The 12,884-nt window shown below is 42.4% G+C and overlaps 1 protein-coding gene across 1 annotated transcript; it reads right to left on the bottom strand.

Moving 5' to 3' along the window:
* Positions 1-4,102: 4,102 nt before the first annotated feature.
* Positions 4,103-11,907, bottom strand: si:dkey-174m14.3 (uncharacterized protein LOC563117 homolog). Its single transcript, XM_062468465.1, has 6 exons — positions 11,253-11,907; positions 10,081-10,242; positions 9,805-9,871; positions 8,813-8,920; positions 8,638-8,718; positions 4,103-6,347 (listed from the first exon to the last, which is right to left on the bottom strand). The coding sequence occupies exons 1-6, from the start codon at positions 11,348-11,350 to the stop codon at positions 4,944-4,946; spliced, it is 1,920 nt and encodes a 639-aa protein (XP_062324449.1). The 5' UTR covers positions 11,351-11,907; the 3' UTR covers positions 4,103-4,943.
* Positions 11,908-12,884: the final 977 nt, after the last annotated feature.

The raw sequence follows: 12,884 nt of genomic DNA, 5'->3' as shown, positions 1-12,884 counted from the left end.
CATGTTCCATAAATCGAGTTTACAAAAGAAGTCAGGCTTATGTCAGTTACTTTCCCTTACATGAAACCTGGCTTATTCGGTAAACTCACTCTGTGGAACAGGCCCCAGGTCCTAAAATGCTGAATCTCATTGGGGCATCCAAAGGGATCCAACTCAAAATACGGGGTATGTGCCGTGTCATTGTGCCCCTCTCCCTTTTGCACTTCAACAACAGCGTGGGTGGAGAGTAGACTTACTGCAGTCATCATCCACAGCAGGGACATCACCGACAGAGCGGTGACTGCGTGTGAGACTCTGAATGCACGGAGAGCCTGGGCTAGTGCCTCCCTCTGTGGTGCTGAAAGGCTCTCTCTTGTCTACAGTGTTCAGTTGTATGCCTAAACAGGCAAACAGTTTGGCCACGGTTTGTTCTTTTTACAGTTGACAGCGAATTCCAACTGGGTGATGGGATTCAGCAGTGAGTCCATGTTCTGGAAAGACCTGTCCGGAGACTGGGCTAGAACCAGCAGGTTGTTGAGGTATGCCAAGACGCGTACATACGCAGCAAAGTGCTGCGTGCTGGCAGACGCTAGCAATTCTCGTGTCACAAACCGCTTTGTGCCGGCATTTTTAGATGCGTACATGGCAGACTCAGTTGTTACACCAACACCATTGAGTCGCTGATGGCCAGCATTTTCAGATGCAGATGCTGGTGACATTGGTGTCAAATCAACACTGTCAAGTTGCTACGTACTGGCATTTCTACATGTGGAAGCTGGCGACATTCGTGTCATATAAACACTTTGAAGTTGCTGCATATCTCTCCAAGCTGGGGCTGGAGGTCTGGACTGGGCCGCCCTTACCGGGGACACCGTCAGATGCCTTTTAGCTGGGCCAGACTCCGCTAAATGCGCAGTGCTTGATGGTTTAGTTACGCTCGATCCAGAGACCTCACGCACTAAAACTAACCTACCAGGTTACCAAACATTAGGAAAGAAGAACAATGTAACATCGGGACAGTAATAAGCACTGAATGCTCAGTTGACACTAACCAATTGGTGGCAGGGTTGGCTCGAAGGGATCTTATTTGTCCGGTGCTGCTTGTGGTCAAGACATCGCGCTCTGAACCAACACTATTGAGACGCTGAATATCAACCCTCTGGGATGAAACAGCAGTCTCAAGTGCAATGCCGGACACTGAATAGTCACCATTGTTTTGTTCATTCATTAAAAAACATACAATGAATGAGAGATTGTAGGTGGTGAATCGTAAGGCCGGAGACGCTTGGTGTTTGTCCCTGGCTTGGGAAACCCAATTCAATTCTGGTTAGATGTTCAGGGAGATAATTGACTCGTTAATATCTGACTCCAATTTTAGAAATGTGCACAAGTGCGTTACCTGTAACCTTGAGCGCTAAACAGTTAATGACATGAAACTCTGGCATAGGTAAAAATCGTCTGCTTGATCAGAGCATCTACCCTAAAGTATGCGTGTTCACTAATCAGTCATTTATCTCTACTATAATATGGATTTAACCACCGACCTAGTATGTAAACCGATCACTCAGAGGCTCTGGTAAATTCCTTCGGAGCGTGGAGATCCACTGTAAGTGACTGAGAGGCCTTAAGTTAAAATCTACTTTAAAAGTTTATAAAAGTTTATGTTTATAATCAGTATTAGCCGCATCAACCAGACTAGATCAAAGTTTTCACCGCCGTAGCGTGATAGATACGTTTCAAGGAGACCAAGTAACTTAAAATGCACAATAATAGTTTATTATCTAAATAGTAAGATAATCAATACAATGATAGTGAAATATCATCAAATACAAAACATACCTTCAGAGCAATGGTTAACAAAGGTATTAACAACTAGAGAGGGTACAATTTCTGGGGAAATTGTAGGGTGTGCTTGCTTGCGTCGGTTGGACAGGGGTCCGTTTTTTAATGACATTTTTACAACTGATATTTCTGTATTTTATATAAAAATGCATACTTATTATTTATGATGACAGATGACAGATTTAAAAGCATTTTTTTTGCTGCTCATTTACAACTGAAAATACGAGTGAAGTGTAGAATGAAATGGATGTCTTCTCATTTCCCCAAGAGGCAAGAGGCAGCCTCATCGTTGAATCAAAACGAATACATTTGGCAGACCGGTGTACAAATTGACCTAATCTCTATGACTTAAACGTCCTTTTAAGTTTTTCCCTTCTCGTGATATTTTCATGCATTTAGCCTACTCATTGCATTCATTCATTAATAAAGAACCCCCTTTGAAGATTATTCTACGACGTTACCCGGCAGTAGAAGATGGAATCGCGATTCAAACAGTACCATCTGCTAACTGAAAATATGCCCCCCAAAACGTAAATAAGCTTGACATTTATTTAGTGGAAAATCGCTCATTCATAAAAAGCTCACTGGTAGCGATCATTGTCAGTAACAACGCAAAATGCGATATAGCCCTGTGTGGAGAAGCTGCCCCGGTAAATTGTACTACTACGGTACAGTAGTAGTACAGACTAGACTACTGCTGTGTTCGTCTTGGTAGCGATTGCGTTGGTTGAATTGGATTTAACGTTCCGTTGTACGGTTTAGGCTGAAATTAATTATTTTCATGAACAGGTTGACAAAGTTTAGGCTGTGGCAATGAAGTTCAGGTTAGTAGTTAGATAGACTTTTGATTTAAGTAAGGGGAGTGCCGAACATGTTCTGTCGCCGTTTGACTTCCTACAGCTGTGTAAATGTTTTTGTAGTGTCTCGCGTAGGCTACAGCGTTGCAGTGATACACTGGATTGAAACCACAGGTAATGATAATTTCACCCACAAATCGTTTACTTGTAATCTAATGTCATAATAAATCCTACAACGAAAATGTATATGTGAGGAATGTTTATTTTAACGATTGAAAACAGATACATCATAGACCACTGTAGTATGTGTTGCCCGGGCAACACAGGCTAATGTCATGATGCTAATATTTCAGTGAAATAGTAGACTACTGTTTCCGAAAGTAGATGTACTTCCTTAATAATATCAGCTTATATTGTACATTACACATCACAATTGTGTGTCATATCACAAAGTAAAATGAGTAAATAGTTATCACCCTGGCCTCTTTGCTTGTGGCGTTCCTGCAGCTGCCTTGCAGTAAAGCTATAGTTAGCCTAGCTATCCCCCAAGTTAACAGATGCGAAACGAATGTTCTGCTACAGGTAGTCACGCGTGTTTTCGTGACGTTAGTGACGTAGTGACGTTAGTAACGTCAGTGACTGTGGCTAGCAAATTAGCCACCGTTAGCTTCACTTTTCGCCACAAAAACTTAACTTAAGCCCAAACCATGCAACGGAACGTAAATTCCAATAGAAGCAACGCAATCGCTACCAAGACGAACCTTTTGACACCGCCGTTGTGTATGTAGGCCAAATATTGACTGAGTTTTAGGGGGGCGAAAATAAACAATAATAAATAATATATATGTGAGAGAACAAAGGTTGTGCTCTCGCCGAAGGCTTGAGCACACCCAATGAAGACTAGGCGCCTAAACGCACTGGAGCTGTATCGTAAACAGAACTCAAAGTGATTGGTAAAAACTTCTTCCTATATACACCCAAACCTGACTAAAATAGGGACACCGGCCATATGACAGAAAAGTTGTCTGACGCAAACAAATTCAAATTGGATCATTACTCAAGGCTGCAGCAGACCAAGTGGTGCCCTTGCAAGACAAGGGAATATGTTAAACACATGTTGGTCTGCTGCAAGCACAAACTCTGTAAACCCTGTACATGTACATGTTACAGCATTACAATTATTACTAGAATGTAATACGTAAAATAAGAAACAAAATCGTATCAAATATGACATTAAAAGCTGTTTAGAACTATATTTACTATAACTTTTAATGATAATTTCGTCTTCCTAGGTCAACCTTCCTCTTCAACTGTTGAGACCACCTTTCCAGTTGTGGTCATTAAGGTGTGATTGTCATTTTAGCATTCATGTAAATCAACGACTGTCCCAGACGAGTGGCTGGGTGACCAGTAACAAAGGGGCTGCCAAAACAACCCTACAAGATCCTAGTTCTAGTTCTTCCGCCAGTAAGCCTCTTCTTTCCTCAGAGGCCTTCAGCCATGGAAAAACCAAGGGAGCCTATGCTGGCAGTTAGCAGTGTAGTTTCTGTAGCCACACAAAGAGAGTAATCTGTTTTCTGACAGTTGAGAAAGACTACACAGGGCTCCAGACAAACTCTTTTTTAACAAGGGGCACTGTAGCCCCTAAATGAACATTTTAGGGGCAGTCAGAACATTTAGGGGCGCAAACCTTAAATCGACCTGCAACAAAAAAATTCCCAATTTCAACTGTATTAATAATAAATGCTTTGGTAGTAAATAAAGAAACTACAATGACGAGGCATGTGAACGATTTTGCAAATGTCCCCTGCCATTAACAAGACGGCATCTGCACAGCTCTGAAAGAGGTGTAGCTGCAGGGACAGGGGATATCTGCTCTTATGGGAATATGAGGTGTCTCTTCAGTTTAGCTGTCTCTGTTAAAGACATCAGAAGGACACCTCTTCTCAGAAAAACATACCTGTTTTTGCAGTTCCCCATTGGCAACATCCTGCCATGGGCCCTGAGAAAGCCCCATGTGATGGTGGCGGGATAGACATCTCAACAACGAAGTGAGTGGCAGATGCTCCAGTCACAAACAAGTCTTGAAGCTTCTAAATTGTTCTTTCCAGATTTCAACCCGTGCTGACGTTTTTGGGAGCATGAGCAGCGGCATGGTGCCCTCAATTAGGACACCTGCAGTGGATACAGTTAAGCTTCAGTTGATTGGCTGCACGTACACAGAAGGGTAAACCACAAGGAGAAGAGCTCCCTATGGGGAGTAGCTCCACGATATACAACTATACTAGAGCAGGGAAAGAGAAATTGACAAATTAGGGGCCTTAATCAGTTCAGCAGTGTACCATACAACTGAGCTTTGGTCAGACTGTCCTTTCGAGAAAGTCCCAAGGTGCCAAATGTTTTATACTGAGGGGGAGGGGGTGAAGGTGGGGGCAGTGGAGGGTTCTTCTGGGGTGGTGAACTATGCATCTCGGCCTGGTAGTGATGGTCAGCTGCCATCTCCAGACATCTCTGGGATAGGGATTCTGTGGAGCTATTGAGACTGATGTCCACATACTCTTTTGTATGCCCCCCGGCTGCAATACTACCCTCTGTGTCCTTGGAGCTGCCTGAGTGGTATATGCTGGTCTCAGACTCCTGACCGTCCTCCTTAGCGTGGTACAGGTGGGCTGGGCTGTGGGACTGGTGCAGCCCCGGGCTGCATTCTGGGCTGGGGTTAGAGAAGCAGACTGGGTCCATGACGGCTCCAGTGTGGTGGTAGTAGTCAGCCCCCTCTTGAAAACTGCTGTAAATGGGCCCCAGGTGAATTTTGGCCGGTCGCACTGAGAAATGCTGTTCAGAGAAACTGTAAGGTGAGGCACGGCCGGGGCTGTGGTAGTGGGCACTCAGGTCCTCCACACTCAGTTGCCTCCAGCGCCCAATGAGCTCCTCCTCCTCAGGGACCAGCATGCTGCCACGGCGACTGTCTCCATAGGCGACACTGGGCGAGGAGGACGGTGGCAGAGGCTCATAGGGCTCACTGAAGCAAGAGGACATGGTGCGGCTGTAGACAGGCGAGCTGTCATTCTGGCGGTGGCTCATCTCTGCTTGCTGGAAGCTGTGGGTCTTGCTGAAACCACCAGGACTGTCTCTCTCCCAGGATGAGTCACTCTTCCTTTCATAGTCGCCCCCGTCTCTCCAGTCCATGTAGAGGGAATGGTGGTGGGGGGAGGATGCTGTGCTGCTAGGGGGACCATTGCCCTTGTCTTCAGACCCACCTCCACTGAAACTAGAATAGGAGCTGGAGGCAGCGCCTAGTGAGGCAGGAAACTTAGCAAAATGGTCCTGGGAGAAGCTGGGCCTCAGTCCTATGGAGCTCTCTTCTGGATTACTGTCTGTAGAGTTCTGGGGCCCGTACAAGAACTTTATTTGGCCATGGAGGTCCATGCTGGGCCTGCGCTCACGGTGTCGATCATCAGGGCAGTATAGGGCTGTGTCACTACTGTGCAAGTCTGACTTGTAGGCCACCTGAAGGCCTAAGCATTCACCACTGCTAATGGTATCTAGAAGAAAGCCTTGGTCCTGGGGTTGGGGGCTAGGTGAATTGGAAGCTTGACTGCTGCATGTATCATCCGGTTTCTCTAGAACCTTGGCAATGACAGACGCAGAAACAGAGTCTGAGTAGGGAGTGTGGCAGAGAGGAGTTCCTTCCATGTGCATGGTAACACGCTCCTGGAATTCGGCAGGCAGCTGAGAGAAAGTAAAGGGTGACCATTAAAGTTACCACACCTGACCTCAGTCTGTGACATGTCAATTTAAACTAGTAAACCTCAGATTATCTGGCATTTAATGTATTGCCAAAAAAATCACAAGAAGAAGACCAGGAAAACTTAGACAAGATCATGAGTTTGAACTGTGCCATTCTGGGTATCTTTCACAAAGAAAGACAGTGCTCCCCTAATCTTCTGTATCTGCTTCACCATAGTAACAAGTAACATACTTATTGCAGCACATAATCAACAGAAATAAACAGGAACAAGAAATTAGAAAACTAATTATTTGTATAATTAAGTACCAGGGGCCGGTTGCACAAAACACCTTAAGTTAAGATTTTCCTTAAAGTCAGAGTTAAGGTTTCCTTAAAATATAATCGGTTATACAAAGCACCCTTAAGTCTTTTCCTTAAGGTTTCCTGAAATGTTCCCTAAAGTATTTATGGTTTTCTCCTTATCTTGGTCTTATACTTAAGGATTCCCTTAAAGTTTGTTAAAACGTTACACGAAAGCCCTTAGCAAACAAAGTAAGAAACAAAACTTAAGGTACCTCTGACTTATTCTTTACCGCAACATGGCCGAGTTTAAGGAGAAAAATTAACCCACCCCACACCTATAGAACTCTGTTAGGCTATTGTGCTGCAGTCTAAACATGAAGGCTATTTATATGAGCGGAGCTAGTTCAGGCATGGCACTCGGGCAGCGCGCGCCATATCACCCATCGCCGTGTTCTCAGCCCATAGGCCTGGCTTGATAGGCGGCGCTATAAAGTCGCACAAATGCACGCACACGCGTCCTCGATTACCTTTGTGTTCTGCGCTGCTGCCACCCACCACCATCCCCTTCTCCCCCATGTGGTCTATCTGTTCTCCCCGTGGGGGATTTAACTTGTTGCTCCCTGCCTCATGTCATGCATGCTGCAGTGAAGGCAGGGAGCGCTTCCCCATGTACATCCATTCCGCCAATGTTAAACCATTTGTCATGTGTATGAATAAATGGTGAAATCAATCACGTGAGTGTCTTGACTGAAGTGTCGGCTACCGCGGTAAATGCAGGGTAACTGTTGATCTCATTTTGATCTACACAGTAAGAAGAAGTAGCTCTCACTTAAACGTTACTGTGTAGCAACAAGACCTACAAGTAAAGTTGATATCACCAGTTTTATTGGACTCCCTCCTCTAATTGGTTATCTCTTTTTTGGACATAAGTCAAGTTATCATATATATTTTTTATTTCTTGAATAGACCACTTCAGCAAACTCCTTGAGTTTATTTTTGTTGCAATTTGTTGCAAGTTTTTTTGTTTGCAGTTATTTGTGGATCAAATGTACTTTTTAGTATGTGCTTTGTTTTGTACAATATTTTCCTCCTCTGACCAATTTGGTTTTCTTGCCTTCTTTTCTTCATTTTTTTTCTCCATAGATCTAGCTAGAGCTCCCATACAGACAGGCTATATTTTAGTACTTTTTGGGGTGTATAACATTACTAAATGTAAATGACAATATCTGTTCATTTACATTTAGTCATTTAGCAGATGCTCTTATCTAGAGCGACTTACAGTAAGTACAGGGACATTCTCCCTGAGGCAAGTAGGGTAAAGTGCCTTGCCCAAGGACACAATGTCATTTGGCATAACCCTAACCCTCGAACCAACAACCTTCTGATTAATAGCCTGACTCCCTAACCACTCAGCCATCTGACTCCCCCCATTTAACAATCTTAGCAGTAAAATATTTTTAGCCAAGAATCCATTTCATATATGGGAGACCTTAGAGATAATGAAAAACATTGTTGGGTTTAGTTCTACTTCCGGTAGGGGTATCTCAAAAACTTAAGCCCTTTTTGACCATTTGTCACTAGCCTATAAGCTGGAGCTAACTAGCTCTAGCTTTTGTAAGGTGACGCAATAGCGATACAACTGAACAAACGTGGTCTCCGTGGAAACGGTCGAATTTTACTGCTGTGAAATCACGTTCAATGTAGTAAATCCCTTAACGTTTCACCTTAGCTAAGGAAACCATTTAAAGGATTCTGTGCAACACTCTCAAGTAAATCCCTTAGCTAAGGAGAAATTTACCCGTAAGTGTCATAATTCAGGAAAAAATTAAGGTGTTTTGTGCAACCGGCCCCAGAAATTATAAATATAAGTATTAAATATACAGTCTTGGAGTGTTGCACCAAACAACATTTAATTGGAAATAGTTTTAGGATGGAAGATTTAGCAGTGTCACAATAGTAGCGGTTTCGATAGATTTGCAGAGTATTCACCTCAGACAACTGGGTTCTATAGTGTGACTTGTTGCACTGGAGTAGCTGAGCAGCCAGGTTGCAATCCTTTCTATAAAGATCCTGTTTCAAAATATTACACAACAATGGGAACAACATTAAGAATGATTGTTTTGTTTCCGAGACATCATACTGTAGGTATTTAACATGACCATACATTGTCTTCCTGCAGTTTCTCTATGGTCAGCTTGGCCTCCGTCAAGTGGTTATTAAGGACAATAACCTCTCTGCTAAGGGCTCGCTTCTCGTCGTCATGGTGTTGTGACTGAGGACAAAAGCAACTCATTAGTGAATAAAGTGATATATATTTTTATAGTCTGTTTGCTCCCTGCCTCATTTTGAATGTATTTGCTTGCAGGTGCTCTGAGGCAGGGACTGCTTCCCCTTGCACCACTCCACCAAAGTCAAACCTATTCTCATATCTATGGTAATCAACACATCAACACGTGACTGTCTTGACTGAACTGGAATTGGTGGTCTATGGGGTTACAAGTCGTATGAGTTTACTATGACCATGAGACAAAATCAGCTACTGATTACAGAGGTACTCATTCTTCAACTCACTGCAAAAAGCATGCATTTGTGATTAATAGATTACTCATTATAGATGCCTTTGATTCAAGTTTTTAAATCTGCATTAGAAAAATATCAGGTATAAGAATGTGATGAGAGAAAGTCAGACCCACTATTCCTTAATACTATTTTCTTTTTGCCCCTTACATACCCCTGATTATCATTATTAGTGTTGTATTTTCTTTAAATCTACAGTAGGAAAGGTCATATGACCTTGAGACAAAATCAGTTGTCTATTCAGACAAGAGACAGTCGTACAATTCTTGATGGTAGTTTGGTTAATTGTACCTCTCCTGAAGCAAAGCTGTGTATGACAAATGATTAAATGCACAGGGCGTGTACAAGCTCATTATTCTGCTATTGGAAAGAGGACAGTTTACTGCAAAAGGCTGTAATTAACGTCAGCTTCCCCAACAACCATGCATTCGAATTCCAAAACGTTCAGTGGTTTCACTACTTTTTCTAAACACAATCACTTTCCTGCATCCCCTATGAACATATTCTGGTGCACACTTACACACTCTTACAAACACTTGTACTGACATACATTATAGGATCAAGGGTTTTATAACTTACATTTCTGTGATTCCTCTCCTCAAGATCTTGATTGATCCTTTGCAGTGCTGAGTAGCTGCTTTGTATTCTTAGAGGTGTTAAAAATAACAGCGCAGTATACACACACACACATAAATATGTGATTAACTAATACAACTGAATAATAACCTTTGGCGTGTCAGTCATAGAAATTAAAATGACAATTACGTTAAGATTGCATCTATCTGTCATGTATTTGGTTTTATTTGATTTATGTGTCAGAAATGAAGTCAGTGATATGCAGTAGATATGGCACACCTGCGTAGTTTTTCTGTAAACTTTTCAAGCTCTTCCTGGGCCCTGCGGAGCTCTGTCTCCAGATACTGGCGTGTGGAGTCAAACTCACTTTCCAGCAGCTCAAGCTTGTGGGTGGTATAGGACAGCCGCTTTCGCAAATCCTCCTTCTGCTCCTGCAAAGAACTGCACACATAAGCCACACATCATTTATGTATGCAAACGTATGTAGATTAAATGAATATTGATCCATTTATCTTGTTTTTCTAATTGTGCCATGCGATGATGGGGAGATAAACACAAAGGTGGTTTCCCATATGTTATCCAGTTAAACAGGACAACCAGGGTTGATTTAAAACACATATAGTGTATACTGGACACACAGTATATCCTAGATATGATAGCAGGGCAAGTGTGAGAAGAGAAAACGCACCCAACTTTTACGAAGTGGCTGTAGCAGACTGATGGACAGATGGAGGAATAATAGTAATGACAGTATCAACTGGTGGAAAGCAGATAGCACTGAGAGAGACATAGATGGTCATCCGACATCCTCTCACTCATCTCTGTCTTAATGACAAGATAATTTTGTGGAAAGGGTCTAACAGGATGTAGGAAGATGAGAATGGATTCCTTTCAATAACTTAAGTGGACACGTGGAGTTGTTAGACAATTTACATTTATATGTATTTTTTTAGCAATAATGGAGGAAATCTTGAATGTGATACGTTTAAAATACATATCAACAAACAAAAATCACCACCAGACACATATGCACACAAAAAAGCATTTACAAACAACAAACAAACCAAACAAAAACTACGCAGTGGAGTGATAACATTATTCTCCAATTGCCTCAGGTGATTTTATTTTCAGACAATGCCTTGAAAACATTGTTTTCACCCCACCCATCCAGGCGTGGCCTGAAAAACACAAGCTTCTGTTTTGTAGCATATAATTCGTTTATAATGTAATCTACTTAAAGGAATCCAAATCCCACATTAGTGACTTGTCAAAATGGGATCTGAGTCATAGGACTATAGTGTTTTTATTTAAGGGCAGCATGGTGAAATGATGAGGTGGGATGACTAGATTTGGAGGACGGCCTCCACCTCCATCTGAATGGATGGTTCAGAGGTGAAAGGAACAACCTCTGTGAGTGGATAGTGCATGGCTTTCAAAGTGTTTGCTCTTACCTCTTTTTTTGATGTTTACCACCATTTCTGGGGACTTTTAGGGAGGTTTTGCCGATATATATTTTTTTCATTGTTTGTCTGTGTTCACAACTTCTCATGTGTAATGTGGATTCGACACAGAGAGTGGCTTGGGGTGTATTTCACACTGGGCTCAGCTAAGTTGTGTGCCCTGAAGAATGAATGACTTGTCTACCTGTGTTGATCCTGCCAAACAGATCAAAGAGACAGGTTGGCAAGAGTTAGAACCTACTGAATTAAACAATAATTATACATTAGACTCAGCAGTTCAAAAACCATTTTCATATGTTTATCTGGTGTCTATGCATGCAGGCAATAACTGACATTTCCTTAAACCAGTTTAACAGACGAGCCACTTGTGAAAATATTTTTCCTCCCACCTAATTTGCGTCCACAGGTACAGCAGTGATCACACAGACAAACTGTGTGGGGGATGAGCTGAGACAGAGTACCTTTTTTCAATTATTAGAGATGGACCTGCATTGCTTAAGCATTATGGTTAAGGCCTTTTTTCTCTCAAACACACACACATACACACACGCACACACACCAAACATACAAGTAAAGATTACTAAAGACACACATAAAATACCATAAGCGTTCACATACATGAAATGTATACACATACAGCACACACACACACTGTGGTGGAAATTTAGAATATAGTTCCAATGTATGTGTTTTATATATATGTAATGTAATGAATTGGGACTTTGAAGGATGCAAGCTCTGTAGAATGGATGTAGCAGTTGGTCTTTATGGTGTTGTTTTATGATGCCTAATTAAGAAGCCAGGGGCACAGAGGTTGGGGGATTCTTGAGTTCCCATGGCCTAAAGGGAGAAGGGTAGATGGATCAGTTGATCTAGCAGCTCTGACCTTTTGGCCAAGGAGATTGTGTCCTGTGTCTTGTTTGTGTTTCATTAAGGGTATCTTTACTATCCTTATTTAGAGAAGGAGCTGGGACATCAAAGAACTGTGGGACACTTGATGTGGAGTCAAACTGTCACTGAGTGGTGCTGGCCAATCACAGAGACTGCTATATTGATTGATTGAACATCTTGAAGATCCTATGTTCTAAGTTTATATAAGGCAGGACTTTATGGTTGTTCTCCACCACTCTCTCGAACAACCTGTAGGTTACATCTGCATGCCTTTCGCTATGACGGGTCCAGAGTATTCTTAAGTTGTACAAACTAAATTAATTGTATTGAAACCGCCATCTTGACTATTCAGATCTACACACAGTGCCACTTGAATTCTTCCATTACACACAATCTGTCCCTTAAGCAGATAGGAGTCACAGAGACATGTCCCCTCCAGATGGGGACAGTTCACCCTTACAACTGGGCCTCATGCTAGAAGCTCTAGATGCTCCCCTATTCATCCTTTCCCAATGTGTGCGCATGGAATGGTATATTCATGCACTTGCACTTTTACATCTCAGCAGGATTGCCTGCTCAATCTCAATTTCCTGTGACAGAAATGTATGTCTGCCGGCACCTTAAAATACCATGGACAGCTTATTTCTATTCATGTCAAACGCTTACTCTATTTACTGCAGTGCACTCCCTGACTGTCTTTTCTTATATTGGGTGAAACAGAGTTTTTAAAAT

Source organism: Osmerus eperlanus, chromosome 8 (assembly GCF_963692335.1).
Source record: "Osmerus eperlanus chromosome 8, fOsmEpe2.1, whole genome shotgun sequence".
NCBI classification, from domain to species: domain Eukaryota; kingdom Metazoa; phylum Chordata; class Actinopteri; order Osmeriformes; family Osmeridae; genus Osmerus; species Osmerus eperlanus.
This window is presented reverse-complemented; position numbering and strand designations above follow the sequence as displayed.